The sequence below is a fragment of the Bos mutus genome, chromosome X (assembly GCF_027580195.1).
Source record: "Bos mutus isolate GX-2022 chromosome X, NWIPB_WYAK_1.1, whole genome shotgun sequence".
Classification (NCBI taxonomy): Eukaryota; Metazoa; Chordata; class Mammalia; order Artiodactyla; family Bovidae; genus Bos; species Bos mutus.
In genome coordinates this window covers 9885687-9908430 of record NC_091646.1, presented here as the reverse complement: position 1 = coordinate 9908430, position 22744 = coordinate 9885687, and the positions used below count along the sequence as shown (strand labels likewise).

At 48.5% G+C, this 22744-nt stretch overlaps 1 protein-coding gene across 1 annotated transcript; it reads right to left on the bottom strand.

Moving 5' to 3' along the window:
• Positions 1 to 1430: 1430 nt before the first annotated feature.
• Positions 1431 to 20792, bottom strand: IDS (iduronate 2-sulfatase). Its single transcript, XM_070366469.1, has 9 exons — positions 20546 to 20792; positions 20008 to 20144; positions 19273 to 19450; positions 16695 to 16783; positions 14859 to 15059; positions 13286 to 13456; positions 10991 to 11117; positions 8706 to 8879; positions 1431 to 6030 (listed from the first exon to the last, which is right to left on the bottom strand). The coding sequence occupies exons 1-9, from the start codon at positions 20637 to 20639 to the stop codon at positions 5558 to 5560; spliced, it is 1644 nt and encodes a 547-aa protein (XP_070222570.1). The 5' UTR covers positions 20640 to 20792; the 3' UTR covers positions 1431 to 5557.
• Positions 20793 to 22744: the final 1952 nt, after the last annotated feature.

Here is a 22744-nt window from a genome sequence, read left to right as displayed (position 1 = left end):
CCATCTTGGGCAGGAAACTCTGTTTCAAAGAAAAGCCCTTGAGGGTGGGCTCTTGAGAACATCAGAGACTCGACAGGGAGGCAGCCTCTGCCCCAGCAAGTGAGTACATGGAAGAGACACCCAAGGAGCTTCGGTAGCACAAGTCCCCAACAGAAGTGAAGGCTCTGAGCATCACAACAGTATGGTGACCCAAGCGCCCCTATCAGTGACAGCCTTCTTAGCTTCAAGGTCTCTTTCACAGAAGAGAGACTGCCCAGGGTGGGAGGGGTGAGGTTGACAGCAGCTTCAACCACAAGGGGCTGTACCTAAGGCCCAAAGAGACGATGGGCAGAGGCCGACATGGGCAGCTGGCTTCCAGCTCAATGTGAGCCCAAGTCAGAATCTGAGACTCAGAGGAGGAGCTATAATCGGTTGGACTTGGGCACTGGGGAAGAAGCTGAGCCTCATTTGGGAATGTGTACACTCTCGTTCTCACAGTGAGGTGGGACAGCTTGGACACCTGGCAGGTGTCGCTGAAGTTGGCCTGAAGGAGGAGGGCCAGCCCCTTGCTAGGGTCTGGAGAAATCCTGCCTTCTGTAGCCGGCTGAGTCTTGTCTCTCAGCACACCCCACCATTTTTAACTGCTTAGAGGTGAGCATGGGCTGGGTATTTGTACACATACATTCACAGCAGCATTATTTGCAGCAGCCAAAAGGTAGAAACAACCCAAGTGCCCTCAGGGATGAATGGATAAACACAATGCAGTCTATCCACGCCATGGAACAGTATTCAGCCTTAAAAGGGAAGGACATTAAGGTACCTGCTACGATGCGGGTGAACCTTAAAGATATTCTGAGCGAAAGAAGCCAGGCACAAAATGCAACTAAATGCATGATCTCACTGATATGAGGTTCACAAAGGAATCAAATTCAGAGACAAAAAGTAGAATGGTGGCTACCAGGGGCTGGGGGAAGGAAAGAATGGGCAGTAACTGTTGGATGGGGACAGTTTCATTTTTGCAAGAGTTCTGAGGATGGATGCTGGTGACAGCGGCATAACACTGACTGTCCTTAATCCATGGTGTGTGCACTTAATAATGTGTGAGATGGTAAATCGGACATTATACACATTTTACTACAGTTTTTTAAAGCATACAGAAGTTGATAATTTCTGTCAAAAAAAAAAGATTAATGTAGGAAGGGTGGTGCAGTCATGACAACTGTTAACTAAGAACTGCCGGCAATGTGAAAAAGCAGGCTAACATTACCCTAGACCAAAACACCTGAACACAGGATTTAATGTGGTAGGTGTCCAGGTGTCTGGAGGTGGCTACTGGTCATCCTCACCATTTCCCATGTCTTCCCGATTTTACAAAATGAGCATATATACTCTTCTGACCATGGGGTGGAGAGACAGGGTAAATTAAGTACAAAAACCAACCACAAGAAAAGGAGAGGAATATGAATATTTATTAAATCTCTAGATTGGGATGGGTCTCATGTTTAATAGGAAAAGACAGGGAAGAAATCACATAGGAAAAGAGCAATTTGTTTGATTACTTAAGAAAGCAAAACCCGAAATTTAAAGGCAAACTCACATGAGATATACAAATGCCCAACAAATGTACACAGAGAACAATGATCAAGGCCATTAATAAGCAAAGAATTCAAAGCTCAAATAGGATTCTACTTTCAGCTATTATTGGGAGGGTGGGTTTTTTTGTTTGTTTTTATGGTCTGTATTATCTGTATCCTTGTTTGCTTTATTTTCAGTTTTACTATCCTAAGGGAGCAGGAGAGGACTAAAATGGAGATGCTTTCGGCAACTTGGCACTAAGCGTCCATCCTAAGGGATTAATATGAAACACACAAAAACATTTTATTCATAAAGTTGCTTATCACAACATTATTTACAATACTGAAAATCTGGAAATTGACTAAATTGCCAATAACTGAAAGAAAGTTTAGAAAATTAAGATAAAACTACACCACACAATATACCACCACCAATATAAAGTATCTGTAATAACCACATAGGAAAATAGGAATATAAAACTGCATGATAAAGCACATGGTATGATTACAACAGTGTAAAAAATTTACACCCCAAAAAGGCAAGATATTTAGCGACTATCTTGGTGTAAAATACTGATGTTTCCTTATCTTTTATTACATTTCTGTTCTCCATTTTTTTCTAAACTTAACACATTAATTTTACAATCAGAAAAAAAAACCTTTTATTAAAGTAAGGTGCCCACAAGATTCTTCAATGATGTTCATCTCATTCAAGAACGCAGTCAAGAGAGTTCAGAGCCCTCACTCTCTTGGAAGTAGAGGCATAGAAGGGGGCTGAGGCAGATGATTATGTATGGATGAATGGTGAAGGGGGGAGGGAAGAACCTAGGGGCGGGCTGGGAGGGAGGGATTGGCAAAGGAGAGTCAGGCACCAGCTCACAGACTGGCCAGCCAAGGAAAGGGGCTTTGTGGAGTCAGGGAAGACTCTGACTGCTCAGCGGAGGTCTGTGTAGACCCAGAAGTAGGCACTAACGGTGTTCTCAAAGGGCAGGATCAAAGAGGGATTTCAGGAAGACACATGGATTTTGAGGGGAGCAGGGAAGGAAAGAGGGGGGGAGGTAAACTACTTGGGAAGGAGGAGGGAAGGGCTGTGGTGATAGCAATGGTGGTAGAGAGGAAGAGGTCAGTTGGCAGAGGGAACTCCCTGCTCTGCACTTACACCAAACACACATGGCTCCTGCTGGACAAGTTTTTGCGGGCAAACAGGAGACAATCAGCCCACAGGAGGAACCTGTCAACAGCTAGGCGGATCAAGTCAACCAGTTCAGAGTTAACCTAGGGCACCTCTGTTCAGTTCACTTTCTGCCACACGGAAAGGCTGTAGCATCTGTCTGATACAGTGCCCCAATGCCCTACCCACACTGGCTCTTGAGCACTTGAAATAGGGCAAGTGCAACAGAGATTCTGCTTTTAAAATGTTGGTTGTGATTTCATTCACTGAAATTTAGAGTCACTGGGGCCTAGTGGCTACTGGTCAGCACACACGTGGCATAGTTCTCAAAGGGCACTCTTTGGAGGAGAAGGTCAGAAGTGCAGGCTCTCAGACCCCCGCCCAGACACCCTGAAGCAAAAGCTGCCCCCTCATGTATCTGAGCCTCTGAATTAGGGCCACTCAAGATTTCTGAGATCACTGGTCTGGGTTTCAAGTAAACTGCATGAAAGACCCCCTGGCTCAAGTGCAATAGGGATTTCCACAAAGAATGACTAGAGAACCATTCATAAAATGTGTCCAGTTCAGCAGCATTGGAGAAAAGTTACGTGATGCAACAAAGATGTGGTTTCCCTAAGCCTGGTCAAGATAAGGAATGTGGTCAGCTTTGATATGTGAAAACCAGAGAGCAGCTGCTTGTCTTGATGAATGCTGGAGATGTGCACAAATGGCCCCACCCTGGCATCAGTGTCAAAAACACAAAAAGCAACCATCACCTGTGAGCTGATTTAGAAGAGCATGCCCCTGCATGTGAAATGCAGCCGAGTTTCTAAAAGGAGACATATGTAAAGGGAGGCCAAGGAAAGCTAAGACCTAAGGAGGGAAGAAGCATTCTGAGTGTGCACCCTCACCGACAAAAGAGAAGACAGAAGCTCTTCCTGCAGAGTCAGATCTACATGCAAAACGCCCCCAAGCAGACCCAGCAGAGGCTTTTGTCACGCAGGTGAGAGACAGCCAGAATGCCAGTCACTCTGCTCTTTTCAGCACAGTTCAGCTTACAACTTCAGCAAGAGGACAATTTGGAGATTTTCTGATACTAAAATGTGCTTCAAGAAATAAAGAGAAAAAACGATGAGTGTACAGATGATAGTCAACCGGGAATTGGAAATAAAAGCTTCAAAATAAAAGCTTTGTAACTGTAAAGTAGGAGATAAAGCTAAGTACCCTGAAAAGACATCACGAGAAACTGGACTGGATTGTAAAATTCTGCATCGAAGTGATGTGAGCAATAGAGAGGATGGAGAAGGGAAAAGAAAAGGCTGACGGACACCATCCACAAAAGTGGAGGCTTCCAGAAGAGAAATGGGATCAGCAGAGAGGAACAGGGCCCTTCACTCCTCAAGTACAAACTGTTGGCAGAACATGAAGTCACTGATTCAATTAGAAGACTGTTTTGCCACCATATATGCGTCCACTGTAGGCTTAGTAAAAACAAAAATCTGTATTTGAAATTTTACTGATTTGAAGTAATCTTATAATATCTTGCCTTTTTGGTTACAATGTAATACAGTGCAGTAAACTAATTTGCTGTATTTTGGTTCACATTTACCTTTTAAACACCAAAGCAGCACATGTAAAGAATTACAAGAAGTTACTTTGATACAGGAGTACATTAATGTTTATTAACAGAGTGCTTCACTCTTCTGATGACTACTGATGACTGATCAACATGTAGTGAACACGACCTGTGAATATTCCATTATTTTTAAGATGACATAGGCTAAGCTTATTACTACCACCTGCTTTTCCTGGTAACTTTATTTAGTGAATACAGAACTACCATCTGGGGAATTAGAAATCACCTAATATGATATTAATGAATAGCTTTCACAGTTCTCAAAAGAATTTAGAATTTACTAAAATTAATGCTATTTGTAATAGCAACTAACAGTGATTATTTCCTTCCTGCCTCCTGGATAAATACATGTCTGCAACCAACAATCTCCAGAGAAGAAGAACACTAATGGTTTTGAATGTCTCAGTTCAGGGATACAGTTATGCCTTCAACTATTTTCCACTGTGAATAAAGATGCCTTTTAAAGATGGCCGTGGTGTTCAAGGGTCATATTACTTGCTAGCAAATTATTGTCTGTGCCAGAAAGTCTCTGAAAATTTTTAACTAAATTTCTCATACATGGCATGCCTCTAGTTTACTTAGCATTATTTATTATTTGATATAGAAATTCCACAGTAATCACCTCATGCATATTTTGTTTTTGGATTTGAAGATTTGCAATCTTGGAAAAGTTAGAGCTAGACTTTCAGGTATTGGCATCTAGCATTATTAAGTTTACATTAAAAAACCTAGGGTACATGTTGATATAATATTTTGAGTATATCAGGCTAAATTAGATATATTATTAAATTATAAACAAAAGAACCAGGAATTTATAGTGTCAAACCTAATTTGACATGTGGTTACATTTTGAAATGTACTACATTTCACAAATAATTGAAGTATTATATTTCTTGAGTAGAGTGCTATGTTCAGTCACTATGCTCCTGATAGCTGAAGCTATGACAATTTCAACTTGCTCACTCTGTGCTTATTCATTCAATAAATAAGCTATGACTGTTACCAAAAAAAAATAATAATAATAAAATGTAAAGGTTCAGCCCGATTATAATGACAAAATCAAAAGTTGCGGCTGTTACATATTCTTAGGCCAAATTACTGATGCAGGTTTTAACTCCCTGCCCCTGGGGTTGATTCCAATAGTATGGGTAATCATGAAAAACCAGCTCTAATTCCTTCTCTCACTGGCATTATATATGGTCTCTGTGGTTAGCGAACTCAAGGCATGAATGACTGGGGAAGGGTTCCACCCTGGGAATCATTATACACATTGTGATCCTGCAAAGGGTCAGAAGCTACAAAATACAGTTCCCCTGCATGAATGTCTGAAAAATTAGCCAGAAACTCCTGGGGATTGAAGCCCACCCACACAGTATACCTGTAGTCTACCGTGCGTATGGAATAGCCCATGACCTTTATATCTTCTAAGCTCGGCTTGTCAGAATTCCACTGAGGAGAGTCTGCGGGCCGAGGATACTGGCTATAGGCCACCAACTCCCGGGGATTACTGCGGACATGGGGCTCCTCTTCCTCACCATGGTCTTCAAAGAGCTTCAGGAGGTTCCGGCCTTCTCGGCACAGCTCCATGTGAAACGAGGGGATGGGGCAGCGTGGAGGGACACGGAGTCCCGCAAGTCCAGCAAGTGTGGGGAAGAGAGAGAGCAGCTCCACCAGGTCCCCAGTTTGCCGGCCTGAAAGAAGAAGCCACCCCATGGAGCAGGTTACAGCCCCACACGCTGACTTGTGTTCTTTTACAGCATTTATTTTTAGCCCAAGAGCTTTAGGAACAAAACCAATTCAGGTCCTCACCCAACAGCAGGGCAGAATGAAGGTGCCCTCAGCTTGCTGGCACTTTTAGCAAAGATTTAAATGTAGGACCCACCAGTGTCTGGGTGATTCAGGCAAGGCTCAGACTGCTGGGGAAAGTCTGTTGAGGACAGTCTGTTCCCAGCCTCATAGCATTGCCCAGCCGATCCCTCCTTTCTGGATATCTGCATCTCATCCATCTCCTTCTTATTATTGTAAATTACAAACAACATGAAATTTACTGCTGTGACCAGTTTTTTGTGCCCAGGTCAGGGGCACTCAGGATGTTCCCACTGTTGTACAGCCATGCCCACCACCCAGCACAGAACTATCTTCACCTTGCACAGCTGAAACTGTCCCTGTGAAATGACACCTCCAGCTCCTGGCACCACCCTTCTACTATCTGTCTCTGTGTGTCTACTGCTCTAGGCACCTCACAGACATGGAATCACATAGTGTTTGTCCTTTTGTGCCTGGCTTCTTTCATTTAGCATCATGTCTTCCAAGTCTACCCGGGTCATAGCACACATCAGTTTCCTTCCATTTTAAGGTTGGATGATAGCCCACTGTATGGATGTGCCATGTTTTGCTTATCCATTCATCTGTCAATGGACACTTGGGTTGCAACCACCTTTGGGCTACTAATAATGCTATGAAAATTTTTATGCATAGTTTTCTTGGAGTACCTGGTTTCAGTTCTGTGGGATACATACCTAAGAGTGGAACTGCCAAGTCACACGACTGTTCTATGTTTAACTTTTTGAGGACCCACCAAACTTTTACACAGGGACTGGATCATTTCACATCGCCACTGGCAAGGCCTGAGGGCTCCTGTTTCTCCACACCCTTGGCAGTGCTGCCATTTTCTGTCTGCTTTGATAAAGGCCATTCTAACAGGTATGAAATGATATCTCATTGTTGTCGATTTATCTTTAAAGGCTAAATCTTGTACTTTATTGTGACTCCTGTTAAAATTTACTGTTACTCTGGGCCATAACTCTAGCCTTTTTGGATCTTTAAGAGTTTGCTTTATATGGCTCAATTTTATTTCCAACATATTTGGTTTGTAAGTAAAATAAAAATAAAGGTAAAGAATATTTTTTAAAAGATACCTTTACAATGGCGAGGCCTGTCTAACACAACCACCTTAACCAGACAGTCCAGCTTGACTTCACTAATAAGGGCACAGGCCACCATGAAGTGTCCCCAGTGGTATACAGGTGGAACCCACAACCTCACAGTGTGCAGCATGTGTCCAAAGGGTTCACCCTGAATCTAATTCTCAGAAAGCAGTCAGACAAACCCAGACTGCGGAACACTGTACAAGATGGCTGCCCTGGATACTTGAAAAACATGAGTTCAGGGAGATACAAGGAGCCCAGGTGACAGCTGGCCATTGTAATAACTTTTCACTCAGAGTTGAGACAGGCGTGTAGGAGGCCCCAGAGTAGGGTTCTGAAGCCACCTGCTTGGGATTTAACAAGCTCACTGAAGCTGTTAACATCAGGCTCACTGAGGAAAAACTCTAGGGATCAAGGGCACAAGCCAGGAGGTTTTACCAAGAGAAGGTGGCAGCGTGGTGCATGATGGCGGCGGTAAGTGGGAGAAATGGTGTAGACAGATTCTGAATGAATGGTGGCAGGAGGGCTGAAAGACTGCTCATCACGTACAGACCGTAAGAGAAAAGACGGGCCACTATCAGCATGATTTTGATGGGCCACTATCAGCATGGTTTTCTGGCCCGGGCAACCACTGCCATTTCCTGAGAAGGGGAAGAGTGTCAAAGGCTTAAAGTCAAAGGTCAAATATTCAGCTTTGAGCATGTTAGACTGGCTATTGGAAATCCAAGTCCATGATCAAAGAAGATATACAGGCTTGAGAGAAAATTTGGAAAGAAATGGGATGACAGTGCAGCAACATCAATCTATAAGCTGCTCAACACCTCCCCTCTGAAGTTTCAAAAAGGATTCTCAACGTGTCAGAAGATTTCTCCCAGCAAATAAAGGGCTATGGTCATGTTTTCAAACTGTTTAACATTTTTATCAATGACATGAAAGAAGACAGTGCATGCAACACACAGAAATCAAAGGTTCAGGAAAAAACTGGGCAGTAGAGAGCAAACTTGGAAAGATCCAAAAAGGCCAGAAGGATGGACTAAAACCAAGAAAAATTTAAACAAGAGCCACTGATGGGACAGACCTGGCACCACACCAGATGGAGGAGCTGAGGTGGCTAACGTTCCCTTGCAGAGGGCTGAGTCCCAGCCAGAAGGACGCAGGTAATGAACTTCTGCTCACCTGTAAGGGGGAAGCCCCTGCCCCCTGCCCTGAGCTCAGAGCACACTCCTGTCACCTCCATGATGGCTCTCCCCATCTTGGGGTGGCCCCTGCTCTACCCCTCTCCCTTCCAAGCCCCCTATGAACAGGGGCCACCCTCATCAACTCTGGCACTGCCGCTCCCCTGCCCTAGGTAGAAAGGCCTGTGCTGGGTGGTGAGGGGGTTTCTGTACCAACTAAAGGCATCCCTGCTGTCAAGTAGCATCACTTCTGCATTTCCATACCTGGCTCTGGCACTTCTGAGACGGAATCAAAAGGGTCGAGATAAGGGAAAAACTTCTCGCCTTCCACCGGAAGCGGGGCTGTCCTTCCGGGAACATAGAACATCAGAGGCACTCGTGTAGTGACGTCAAAATTACTGTATTTCGCCCATTCTCCGTGTTCACCCAGAGCCCATCCTGGTCATAAAAATCAGAGCATGACAGAAATGAATCAGCACCTCACGGCTTGCTCACTTCAGTTAGACACCATTTCATTCCCTCTTGTAAAAGCCAGAGGAAGTAAAAACTCACCATCTAGAAGAAATTCTGCTAGAATTACCACACAGAAAGGTAGGAGGTGGAGTCATTGTTGACTCAAATCACACAAGCTCAGATCTGCACTTGTGAGTGTGTACCACAAAAACAAGATCTGTGAGACTGGAGCACAGTTTCTCACATTTCAAAAGACATGCGTATCTTTTTCAATTTTTACGACACACCACAGACCAAAGAAAATAACTTCTGGTTCCACATGCTTAACCTTGATTTAAAAACAACTCCTAAGCCTCCTTTAAAATACCTCTTGTAAAAGACAGCTTGAATACCCCAAGTTGGCAATTTCCAATCACTTTGAGTGCTATTTTTGATATAAAAAATATAAAAGAGAGAGACTGTACATTAAGTTGGAGAAGGCAATGGCAAGCCACTCCAGTCCTCTTGCCTAGAAAATCCCATGGATGGAGGAGCCTGGTAGGCTGCAGTCCATGGGGTCGCTACGAGTCAAATGCGACTGAGCGACTTCACTTTCACTTTTCACTTTCACACAGTGGAGAAGGAAATGGCAACCCACTCCAGTGTTCTTGCCTGGAGAATCCCAGGGATGGCAGAGCTGGGTGGGCTGCCGTCTATGGGGTCGCACAGAGTCGGACACGACTGAATCGACTTAGCAGTAGCAGCAGTACATTAAGTATTTCATATTAAAAAATAAACAAAATCACGTCAAGCTGCCATGCACAGGTTCAAGAAGGCTTCTGTGGTTCAGATGTAGGCAGTCCCAGGAGGGCCCTTTGGGAAGGGCCATTTGTCATCAAGTGCAATTGCCTCAGAGCAGAAGCTAGCTTCCAGCTGGCCTGGGCTTCACAGGGCTGCAGGGGCCATGGTAGCACTGGAGGAGGAAACTGGGCACTGAGAAGGGGGTTCTGAAGCTGATGGCAGATCATTAGGGAAACAGTGAAAACTTATGACACCTCCATACTTAACAAAATAATATGGGTCTTTATGAGGTGTAAGGTAGGCTTGTGAGAAATGACATAGAGAACTGTCTATGACATTAAGTGGAAAAAACAAACCAGGGAACAAAACAGGACACAAGCACAATTGATCTTGCCATGTTTTACAGCTATACATTATGCACATACACACTCATGACATAGAGTCCCACGTATATGCGTGACTGAAGGATGGATGGCTATCCGTCAGCACCAGTTAGCTCTGGGCAAGTAGGATAAAGGGCAGTGTGCTCTGTGTGCTTCTTTCTCATCACAGTGAACACATGCTATGATCTAAAATTGTCCCACTTCATATCTGACAATATTAAAGAATTATTTTCCTGTTTCTAAGTAGGACAATAGTAGTATAGTCAAACTTCAAAAGAGCCAAATTTATTAGAGATACTGTTTAGAAAACTTAATTACCTGAGCCTGGCTTCAAAACAATTTGGGGATGGGCGTGTGGGTGAGGATGAGACCAACAAGACTGCTGTGAGTGGATAACTGAAGCACAGGAACATGGGGAAAGGAGCTCACTGGCCCCAAACACACCCCAGAAAAGAATTCTTTTAAAAATATATTTTCATTATTGGAACAAGTGAGAAACTGCCTTAGAGACCCATAGTAGTGAACCCCAGGATCCCAGCAGAGAGGACAGCGAGGCTCAGGCCTGAAGGCCATGTTGGGCTCTGCCAGCATTGTTCTGCACCCTCCTCAGACAAACTAAGAGTCATTCCAACCCTCTCAGTGAGAAATGGGGGCTCCTGCTGAGTTCACCAAGAAAGAAAGGTTAGTATGAGGTCCATCCTGCCCACCCACCTCCACCAGCCAAGATACTTCTTCGACTCAAAAGAGGCCTGGCCTCCATGGAGAGAAGTCCTGGGTCTAACAAGGTAGACACAAAAGCACCCAAGACTGCCGACTCAGGGCACTCCTGATTCACAGAAGAGAATATACACCTATTTCACGCAAGTTAGGGAAGTTTTCACAGACAAGTTCAGATGCTTTGAGTGACTTGCCAGGGCCATTCAACACACTTACCATGATCCGAGGTAAATGCCACAATTGTGCTGCTGGCCAGCTGAAGGTCGTCCAGAGCACTCAAGAGGCGGCCGACCTGTGTATCCAAATAGGATACACAGGCAAAGTAGCTCTGGCGGATTTTCCGCTGCAGATAAAAATAGTAATGCAAGTGACTACGATTTAATGTGTATGGCATACCCAGATACAGTGCTTGTTTGAGCGCCCCTCTGAGCCCCAGCCCTTTGGTGCCCTTGGTGACATTTTCAACAAGAACAGAACCCTCATTCCCTCCCCATACCCTCGCCTCCACATGTGTGTGTGATAAGTTGCTCAGTCGTGTCTGACTCTTTGTGACCCCATGGAATATAACCCTCCAGGCTCCTGTGTCCATGGATTCTCCAGGAAAGAATACTGGAGTGGGTTGCCATTTCCCTTCTCCAGGGGATCTTCCCGACCTAGGAATTGAAACTGCACCTCTTATGTCTCCTGTATCGGCAGGCAGGTTCTTCACCACTAGTGCCTTCCACAGCCACAGCCAAATTCCCACTTTCAGGGCAAATCACCAAATCAGTTTTCACTTTTGGGCACAGATCACAGTGGATGGATATGCCTCTTACTATTCTTTTCTGTCTCCTTCACATATCCTTATGAGTCCCAGGAGATGACCATGTACACAGAAACTGACCCCTCAGCCTCCCAAACTCTGAAGTGAAGTGAAGTGAGGTCGCTCAGTCGTGTCTGACTCTTTGTGACCCCATGGACTGAGGAGCCTTGTGGGAAAGCTGGAATATAACCCTCCAGGCTCCTCAGTCCATGGGATTTTCCAGGCATGAATACTGGAGTGGGTTGCCATTTCCTTCTCCAGGGGATCTTCCCAACCCAGGGATCGAACCCAGGTCTCCCGCATTGTAGACAGATGCTTTACCATCCCAAACTCTGAGAGTCACGCCAAAGATGCCATAAAGCTGTATTCATATCCTGGGCTGCTCTAACAAAGTATGACCTACTTGGTAGCTTGAAACAACAGAAACGGATTGTCTCCCAGTTGTGAAGGCCAGAAGTCTAAACTGAACGTATAGGAAGGGCCAGGCTCTCTCTGAAGGCTCCAGGAGAAGGATGTTCTAGTTTAGGGTGGTGGCTGCAATCTCTAGGGCTCCAGCCTCTGCCCTAGCCACCCATGGAGTCCTTCTCCTGTCTCTCTCCTCTTCTAATGAGAACCCGTCACAGTGGATGTGGGCCTGGCTTATGGCAGCATGAGCTCACCCATGTTACATCTTCCAAACAAGGTCACATTCTGAAGACCTGGGGGTCAGGACTGTCACGGATCTTCCTGAGGGATACAACTCAACCCTAAGGGCGGCCATGAGCAGGCCTCTCCTCTGGGCCGTTTGTCACCTGGCAGGAGATCATAGCCACATTCTCTCCAACAAGCTGCCTACGGTGCACCCTCCCCAGACTCTCAGCCCAAGTGGCTCCTGGAGCAGAAAGTGTCTGCTGGCCTGACTCTGCCCCTGCCTTTTTCATGGGAAGGAAGGAGATCGTGTTTTCAGTGTCTTCCTGGGCCGCCTGCATCAGAATTCCCATAAAAACTTGTGGGCTGCATGGTGTTCTCGCCCCACTTTGACTCAGAGAGCTGGAAGCTGGGAGTGGAGTCCGAGAACCTGCATTTCCCACAAAGCACACCTGGCAATTCCAACAGGAAGACAGTGTGAAAACACTGTTGTCTGCCTTCCCATGTAGAGGACCTGTTGGAGTGTTCATGTGTAACAGAAGGGCAGGGCCACATATGGAATATTCCAGAAAGAGTGTCCTCAACATCCACTTTGCACTTCAGGGAAGGGGGGCTGGAAAGTCAGCACAAGGATTCTAACTCTGGAATTGCTCTACCCCCACATCATGACAAATGGACCCCAGACACAGCAGCTGGACAGCGCTGGCCGTGTACGTGCCCCGCTCCCTCTGCACCAAGGCCCCATTCACTAAGCCACCTCCTGACACCAACAGGGACATGTGTCAGCTTTCCCACAGAGGGGACTCACCAGGACCAGCAAATCCAGAGTTTCAGCTGGCACAGGAGTCGCCAACCACCCTCCACCTGACAGACTGTCAGCTGGATTCAACATCATCTCCCATCAGTGAGGGTCACCCAGGCTTTATCTCCACCCTGGGGCCCCAGCCAGTGAGTTCCCAAGTCTCCCAACAATCCCCTTCTTTGGAATGGGGATGCTGAAGGGGAGATCTGTTGATCCACCCAGCACATCCATCCCTGGCCCCTGTGCTCCACAGGATGCTTCACACATAGAAACTTGGTACCTGAAAGTCAGCAGGAATCGGGCCATAGGGCACACTGAGATTTAAGGCTTGGATGTCCTCCCGCTGCCTGAGGTCCATCCAGGGGTTGTAAGCTACCAGAGGAAGGCCAGTGGGGACCTGGGGGTCAGGAGCCAGGCTGACGTTCTCCAAGGGATATAGCTTCTGAAATTCCTTGGGGGAAAAGCACACAAAGCCACCAGGATGTCACTCTTCTGGCAAAGGCACATGCTGGACGTCTTCTCTCAATCTGTGATGCACTGACACAGGTGTCTCCCCCTCTGAAAGTCACTGTCACGAGATGCCAGTGCTAATGAAATCACTCGACTGGTTTCCTGCAAACCAATCAGTAACAGCTCTCTTCCTTCATAGGGACCGATGCCCTCCTATTTCTGTCACCACCTCCCCTCCAACTAGAAAACATGTGGAGAGGTGTTGCCAGCTCCCCGAACCACTCTCGTGTTCAGACAGTCACTGGGAGAGCTCACAGGTTACGATTATAACAGTGAAAGCACATGAGACACAGCAAAGGGGACAGTCTGGGGGACACCAGGAACAGCCCTAGTTCAGTCACACAGGATGTGAGTCATTCCCCCAGCAATGAGTTATTTGACATTTATGCCACGCTGCCAGCTGGGAAGCGGAGGCTCATGAAAGCCTCAGGGCCCAGGGCCTTGACGAGGTTGGTCACCCAGGTACCCTCTGCCTGCACAGATCAAAATCCCAGACTTGAGGCAGGAAAACAGAGCTTTCTGTGGACAGTCCAGGCCTAGGGAGCAACTTGGCAGTTCTGGGAGAGGGGAGAACACTCACTCCCAGGAGCCAGGTTCCCCAAAGCTGGGCCAAGGTCCAACCTCACGAGCAGGCCCAGGGGTAGGCTAACTCCTTCTCCACGGGACACAGAAGTGAGTCCCCCTCTGGCAAGGGGACTGACAGGTCCTGCGAGGAAGGCCCGATGCCCTGGCCAGTCAAAGGCAGACAACCACAGCATCAGAGAGCAGCCTCTGGTCTCCACTCCCATCGCAAACGACAGGCATGCTTTGTGAAACCAAAAGGATGGGCTGCTTAAGCCCGGGGAAAACATGATAGGGAAAACTGAAAAATATTCTACAAAAGAAGTGACTAAATACTCTAAATAATATGCATGTAAGCACAGGATTTTAGGCTCAAACAAACCACACAGGACCCTGTGTTTCAAAGCTCGGTGGAAAGGCAGTTAAGTTGACCAGGGTTGCACAGCCCCTGGAGGGGTGTCTCAGGGATCATTGCTTAGCACGGGCTAGGGTGGCCGGCTCTGCCACCCTTCTCCATGATGATTTCACCATCCACCACTACATGACTCACTGTATCCAAGGAAAAAACCCTCCAGTGGAGGAAGTAGAAGACCCAGCGTTTCCAACTAGATTACTACCCTAAGTCTACTTCTTAGCCTTGACCTCTGAAACCCAGCATCCCACCACTGAGTACACCAGTGCCATCAGGTAGCCCTGGTGACTGGGGACAGCCAGATGTGGCCACTTTTACGCTGACCCAGCTACTGCAGCTGTGCTGGACCAGCCCTCAGCCAGCTCTTCACCTTGGGGTATCTGAAGGGGATGTGTGGCTTATGGTACCCCACAGCCAGGAAGAAAGGACTGGCCGATGTTTTCATCTTTCCCAACAACTGTATAGCTTGCTCAGTGCTCTGCTTATCAGGCAGGGTGCCTTCAGGCACATCCACCACATCCACGGGGCACAGCAGGTTGGCATGGAGTTCTCCATCTGGTCCCCTACAGGTCTTTCAAAACAAAACATACAAAATCAGCTTTGTAAATGCAAGAAACAGAAGCCATGAGAGTTTCACACAACCAATTCAGCTTTTTTACCTCCAGAACATTAAGTATTAGTCATCCAGACTAGACAGGCACACAGGAAGCAGTACCGAAACACAGAAGTGTTTCTTGTTTTCCAGGCAGAGGCCAGAAGTCCACCAGCACTTAGCTTCCTGCTGTATATCTTCTGTCTCTACACCATAATTAATTAAAGGAAACCCAAGTAAACTAACGATTAAAAAAATAGCTGTCTCCAACTCAACAAAAAAAATAGACAAAGGACTTGAATACATATTTCCCCAAAGTAATTACATGTAGAGATACTTAATGTCATTAGGGAAATGAAAACAAAAAAGTTTTCAATCTCAAAGCCAGACTAAAGCTTCTAAGTGACAGAGCTACACTTAACTGGATAAAGTGATAGTTGGTAGAATTTCGAGGTCCTCATGTACATCATGCACAGGATGGAACTGAAACTACTGCTTCATTTCCTAAAGCGGCCACGTTGGCCACAAGGCCAATTTCAGTTTGGACCATGGTTTCTACCTCACAAACACGCAGAGGCAGTGGCAGCTGCTGCCACATCTCGCTGGAGAGCATCCTTTCACAGGCCTGCCTTGCCCACGCCGCCCTGCCAGGAAGCCACCTGCCTCTCAGCACCCACTCAGCCGCCATGCTCACATGGTCTGCAGCACCCCTGGGGATGTGGTGCAGTCAGACCCATCACTGTGAGAATGATATGAAGGATGGCTTCAGGGACCTGGCATTTGTGAGACCACTAAAAGGAGGGAGATGATCTCAGGCAACAGAAGGCTTGAGATGCAGTCTTTCAACCTCATTCTGTTAACACTCAAGCCACCGGCCAAAGGTCAGAGCCCTCTGGCTTTCACTGTATTCTGAAATAAAAGTTGTCACAAATTTAGAAAATTCTTCTGCACCCTACCAATCTCCGCCAATCCATACCCTTCTCCCACATGGTGGCTCTAAAAACCTCTGAGAAACATGTCATTTCTCAGTGCTCTAGCTGATGTTCTGAATTTCTTAAATGTGAGTTTTAGTTGCATTTATACATGGGGGGGGGGGTGGTTCCTCTGAACCATCATTAAGTTTCTTTATAGAGTCCTTTTTTTCATAATGCTCTAAAATTTTAAAGCCCCTATCAAAGGTATCAGCACCAGAACACATCCATTAGGCACGAGACAGAGAAGACAGACAGTTGGAAAGCCTTTCTCCCCATCTGGGCTGAGACACTCAGTGCACAGGTCTGTCTTCTCCCTTCCATGTCTCAGCATCTCCTCTAATCCTCTGCACAGAGCTTTATCCAGGAACACAAAAGAGCCATTAAATAAGTCTTGAACATTAGAGCAGAAGCTTCTAGAGTGACACATCCCAGCCAGCTTCTAAAAACTCAGCCACCTCTCCACTGGACCTAATGCCAAAGATCCTAACACTTGTCTCTGTCAAGTCATGATCACCAACCAAAGCCACAAAGCTCACCATAGAACCAGCTAGAAAGAACATAGAATACATGCAATAGTTGACTTTGTTAAACAGAGAACAAGAGGTTCCTCTTCAAAACAGTACCCCTTTCAGAGCCTCACCTTGGTGTTTTCATACTTTTCAGAGGAGGGATGATAAGGTGGAACAGACCAGCTATATGGAGAATCATCACTATGATTGGAAGATATGCCTTGGGGGGGAAAAGGAAAAGTCATTAAATACAGCATAGCGAGTCCCTCAATGCCCTCCCCACCCAAAATGTACACTTTGCACACAACTGGGGAAGGGCCAACCCCCTCTTCTGGCCTCAGTCTCCTCATGTATAAGATTAGGAGCTAGGCCAGATGACAATAAGTCCCCACAAGAGCTGTCCCTCTGGGCTTCTTCCTGAGCGCTGGACCTGGCCCGGAAGAGCTCTCACTGGCACCTCTCCCCACCCAACGAGGAAGGCAGCAGAGGCACGGGCATAACCAGGGATGGCTAGGCCAGGGGAGGTTCCACGAAGGGGGTGCCTTGTTGGATGCCAAGCAGACAGGAAGCGAGGGGAATGGGACTTGAACCCCTGCCTTAGGACGTCAGGTCCAGTGCTCATTCATGACGCAGAAACCCACCCAAGCTCAGCAGTCCACAGTCTATTTGGGAAAACAAAATAACAACATGCAACACCCAGGAAGGACGGCAGGCGTCTGGGGAGGAGAAGCACTGTGGAAGCAGGGAGCCCTGGGCACAGACGGGACATGGGTCTGGGCAGGGGGCACAGTGAGGGCCCTGGACAGAGGGAGGGAGGGAAAGCCTGTGCGGCTCAGCAGGGAGGAGTTGAGAGGGCAACACGGGCACACAAGGGGACTGCCATGACGAGCTGGGCAAGGTGGGCCTGAGGCAAAGGCAGAGGGCTTCTCAACACCACAGGCACCGAGACATGGCTCAGACCTGCTCCAAACCCCAGCGCTGCCCTCCATGCCCATGCAACCTTGGGCGAGTGACCTGACCTACCCAGCCTGTTTTCTCCCTGGGGAAGTGACACCCATGAGAAAAGCCCGCCCCCAGCCTGCCAGAGGATCAGGGCGGTGGCCAGGCACTCAGTCGAGGAGGCCAAGTCAGCCTCGGGCAGGCCTCTCCCTGACAGAACAGGTTCTTGAGAACAAAGACCCTCTTGAAAAATGTGTCTCCAGAAGGGCTGCAGTGCTGCATTCCTCGTCCCCACTAAGACAATTCCATGAGCTCATTCTTGGGAGGAAGGAGGCCCCCGTCCTGAAGCACCATCTCCCCTCCACTGTGTCTCCTTTCCTGGACTCTCCCTCCAGTGGTGCTCAGGCAAGGGTGTCAAGATGGGAGCAGAAAGTTCTAGTGCTGCGAGCCTTTCAGCCACATAACATGATTCCTGGCAGATTCGCCTTCAAAACTCCCAACTTTGCAGCCCCTCCTGATAAGTGCTCCGTGGGACAGAGCTTGGGCTCCCAATGCACCCCCATGCTCCCCTGGGAAGGGAATCAAGGCAGCTGCCACTCCAGCTTCCCAGAGGAGGAATGGGAGGATCAAAGATGATGAATGATTTGCCTGAGGTCAACTGCACAGCTAAGCAGTGGCAGGATTGAAGGCAGGAGGAGAACGGGACAACAGAGGATGAGATGGTTGGATGGAAGCACGGATTCAATGGACATGAGCTTGAGCAGGCTCCGGGAGTTGGTGATGGACAGGGGAGCCTCGTGTGCTGCAGTCCATGGGCTCACAAAGATTTGGACCCGACTGGATGAGGGAACAACAACAAAGCAGTCGCAGAGCTGGGACTGGAAGCCAGGGGCCCGCACCCCAGTGCTACTGCCCATCAGCAGTTCACTCTGCCTCCAGAGATGCTCATCCCATGGAAGGTGGAAGTGAGAGAACCTGAAAACAAGGGGGACTAAACTACTGTGCATGTCTCTGTTAGACCACCATGCTGCCATTAAAAATGATGGTGTGAAGAGTCACTACGTGGGGAAATGTTTGTGCTTAAAACACTCACAGTATATGACTGTATATACAGGCAAATCTCAAATCAGAAAAATAATGCACTCATCAAAATACAGCTCTTCTCCATGTGCCACAAGTACAAGTAATTTATATTCTTTATACTTTCCTTCTTTTCCACCCAACTTTTTGCAAAATAACCATGAATTACTTCAAGGTAAAAAAAAAAAATAAAGTATGTGCTTCAGCATTCTCATTTTGGCATTAAAGAGAGCTAGTTCACCAGGTAGTGTTGAAAGTCAGAGACCCTGGTACCAGCTCACTCTCCTCTTTCTGACCTAACTCACAGACAGTGGGCAGACAACCCCCACAAAACTGCAGCCTCTTCACTGGGCAAGTCAACAGAGCTGCCCTTATCTTACTTTACTGCCAGGGAGCCTGGAGTACAGGGGGTCAGGTGCAGAGCTGGACTCACAGGCAGTGCTGGCCCCCGCTTCCTTCCCCCCATCACCAGTATCTGAAAGGAAGGAAAAGCTCTTCTACCATTTCTCATTTGGGTGAGAACACAAAGTAAAGGTGAGAAGTGCTACTTTGGACAAAGATGTCAGTGACTAACAAGGTGTCCACCGAGCCCAAAAAGGCCTCTGCAGAGAGAGCTCCAACCCCAGGAGGGGTCTCCAGTCCCCAGGCACGAAAAAAGAGAGAGCCCAGACTCTGCAGGGCAAGCAGTACCAGGGTGAAAGACTTTTCCAACCGACATGGTCACGTAGCCGTTCTCCTTGAAGTACTGGGGGATGGTGGAGAAGTTTCCAGCGTGCACCCTCCAGTAGGAGTTGAAGTCATACAGGCGGGTAGTGTCTGGTCTCCTCCCAGTGAGGAAGGACACGCGGCTCGGGGCGCACACGGCTTGCTGGTAGGGAGCAGAAGCAGAAGGACACGTCCTCAGAGGAAAACAACGTCTGGCAGCTAAAAGGTAACCAGGCAACCTCCCGGGTCCTCAGCTAACAGCTTGGTGGCTGAGTCATGCAAATCTCAAAGCCAACCAGCTGGATTTGGGCCTCATGCCAGAAAGAAGTCTTTCCCAAGAGGAACGGAAGGCCTCAGCCCCTCCATCCAGCAGATGACTGTGTCCTGCCTGATGGCGTCTCTCGGGGGCCTGGAGCGGGCAGGGTCTTGGGGGCACAGGGGGGAGGACCACCATGGCAGCACCCCCTCCTTCTCAGCACCAGGCAATCCCCAATGTGGGGGAGAAAGCTGAGCAGGACTGGCCTGAGCACGACAGGACCAGGGCACACCCTCCACCCCAGGAGAAGTACCCCTTGAAGGCAACCAGCTGTCTTGCCAGTGGACAACCAGGTTTCTCAACCACCATTTTCCAGACCATGCTCCCCTTTAATAAAGAGATGCCATCCCACAACCCTCAGTGCACATTGGGAGGGGGGCACACCCAGAGGTGCCCAGACATACCTGGGCAAAGGCATTCTGGAAGAGAAGGCTGCGGGAGGCCAGTTGGTCGATGTTTGGGGACCTTATGAGCTTGTTCCCATAACAGCCCAGGGAGGGGCGTAGGTCATCCACGATGATGAGAAGGACATTCAGAGGATCTGCACGGGGGAGGGGCTGCAGTGAGATCACCTGGACTGACACTTAACCCCCACCAGTGGCAGATGCTAGGGTGCCAAGAGGCCTAAGGCTGGCACCAGAGCCTTGACAGCCCAGTCAGCCAAGCCAGGGAGAGTGGAAGCGGACGCGCAGTGGAAGCCCCAGTCCTGGGTGGCAAGGTTAGGCTCTGGCCATGGCCTCAAGCCTGGATGAGGGAGGGAGGGAAGGATGGAGAGAAAGAACAGGGAGGGAGGGCAGGAGGGAGGGGAGAAGCGATGGTCCGTAGGAGGGAGGGGAGGAAGCATGGACGGAATGGTAGGAGAGAAGGAGCGAGGGAGTTAAGGAGGGACGTAGCCAGGGAAGGAGAGACGACCGAGCCGCGCAATGGGGACGAAGGACGCACCTGTGGCGTTGCCTGGCGCCGCGGGTCCGCGGGAGGCACAGACAGCACCCAGGACCAGGCCAAGCCATAGCAGGGAACGGCTGGGTGGCGGCATTTCTGCCCCAGAGCAGCCGCTCCAGGGCGACGGCGACAGGTTTCGGCAGGGCCGGGCCGCCCCCGCCGCCTGTCCCTCATCGGAAACCCAGGAGAGAAGCGAAGCGGTTGTAGCCGCCGCACAAGCCGGGCCCGGGGCGAGCGCGAGTACGCCTGCGCGAGATCCGGGCCACAGTGGGCGGAGCCCTGACTCTAGCACAGCGCCCGCCCCGCCCAGCGGCCCCGCCCGCCTGGTGGACCTCCTCGCGGGGAGCGGTGGCCCCGCCCACCTGGCCAAGCGTCTCGCGGTGGCCCACCGCCCCTGTAAGACAGGAGCACAGGGGCTCTTTCCAGGTGTCCTCAAAGATTTCCGTTGCAACCACTGTCCTCAACCAGCAGTTTCCCGCCTCTTTGCCTTTGCTCCTGCAATGCTTTTCACCTAGAAGCCCTTCCCTTCCCTCTTCTGTCTATAAAAGTCATATTTCTCCCTGCAGATAAGCCCTAATGCCATTCTCCTTCCATAGTGTCCTTTGAGAGCCCACCTTGCTCCATCTAAAAGGACTCCTCTCCTATGCATTTGTTCAACACTTATGAAGTACACCAGATATGTATCCTGAGCACTGTTGGCGGCTTGTGAGTTCTAAGTCCCTACCCTGGTTGAGCTTGTGGACAATAAATGACCAAATAATTTGGGGGGGGGGCATGGGGAATTTCGTGTTATTTTCTATGGGGTGACCAGGCAAAGCCTCAATAGTAAAGTCTCATTTGAACAAAAACTTGAAAGAAGTGAGGGACCATTCATTGTGGAGAGCATGCTGACAGTGTGAGCCAATGGCACAGTGGTTGGTGTGGCTGGAGGGGAAACAGGAGATGGGGACCAGGTAGGAGGTGGGAGAAGTGACAGTCACAACTCTTTGATGGCAAAAATCATTCAGTGTCTGTCTGGGGCTTAGGGTTGAGAAGGATGTCACAATCCTCTCTCTGTCTCTGACTCACCTCTCCCAGTGTAAGAACCTAGCAGAATGCCAGGCAGATTGGAGATCTTTTCTTGCATACAATAATCCATACATGTTAGTATTGTTACTGAGGGTTTCCTATGCCCAGAACACGTGCTAATTTTCTCCTCACATGAACACTGTGAGCTAGATGCTACTATCATTCCCATTTCACAGATCCAGAAATTGCAATTCAGAGGGGCTAAATCACTCACTCTATCACACAGCCAGGAAGTGGAGGCACAGGGTGAACTTCCATGATAAGGAACCTAATCTGTTGGTAGCCACAATGCAGTCATTGCAGGAGGCCTGCTACCATTGCCACAGCACCTGCTTTGCTGTTTCCTCAGGTCCCCGCAGGGTACCTGTTCGCACTGCAGCCTGGCTGGCTTTCCCCTGCCTGCCCTGCCTAGGAAGGGCCAGCTTCCACCTGCACTCACCAGACTAGACCATGCTGAATCCTTTAGGATGGGCCAGCCCAGCCAAGTGCCCAAGCTGCCAGGCTTGAGGTGGCATCTCATCTGCCCCTCTGCATGCTGACATTACACTTGCATTCAGTTCAGTTCAGTAGTACAGTTGTGTCCAACTCTTTGCAATGCCATGGACTGCAGCATGCCAGGCTTCCCTGACCATCACCAACTCCTGGAGCTTACTCAAACTCATGTCCATGGAGTCAGTGATGCCATCCAACCATCTCATCCTCTGTTGTCCCCTTCTTCTCCTGCCTTCAATCTTTCCCAGCATCAGGGTCTTTTCCAATGAGTCAGTTCTTGGCATCAGGTGATCAAAATATTGGAGTTTCAGCTTCAGCATCAGTCCTTCCAATGAATACAGGGCTGATTTCCTTTAGGATTGACTGGTTTGATCTCCTTGTAGCCCTTGCATTGGTGGCTGCCTTTTCCTTCCCCAAAGTCTGGCCTCTAATGTTTCAGGAAGCTCTGAGCCGACCCAAGGACCCCAGTGTCTATTTAGAAAATTGCCACCTGAGGGCCACCTCCAGGCAACATTCATTAAGAAGCCAAAAGATCTCAGTCATAGGACCATAGGGTAATGGATTTGGCCAACAACCACGTGAGCCTGACAGAAGACTCTGTGCTCCACAAGGGAATGCAGCCTTGTGACACCCTGAGCA

Coding starts and splice junctions, on each gene's coding strand:
- IDS (XM_070366469.1), bottom strand. CDS start 20,639: ATGCCGCCACCCAGCCGTTCCCTGCTATGGCTTGGCCTGGTCCTGGGT. Junction 16,784..19,272: donor TGGAAAAGTCTTTCACCCTG/GTACTGCTTGCC, acceptor TTCCCCCCCAAG/GCATATCTTCCAATCATAGT. Junction 13,457..14,858: donor TCCCCTTCAGATACCCCAAG/GTGAAGAGCTGG, acceptor TTTTCCCCCAAG/GAATTTCAGAAGCTATATCC.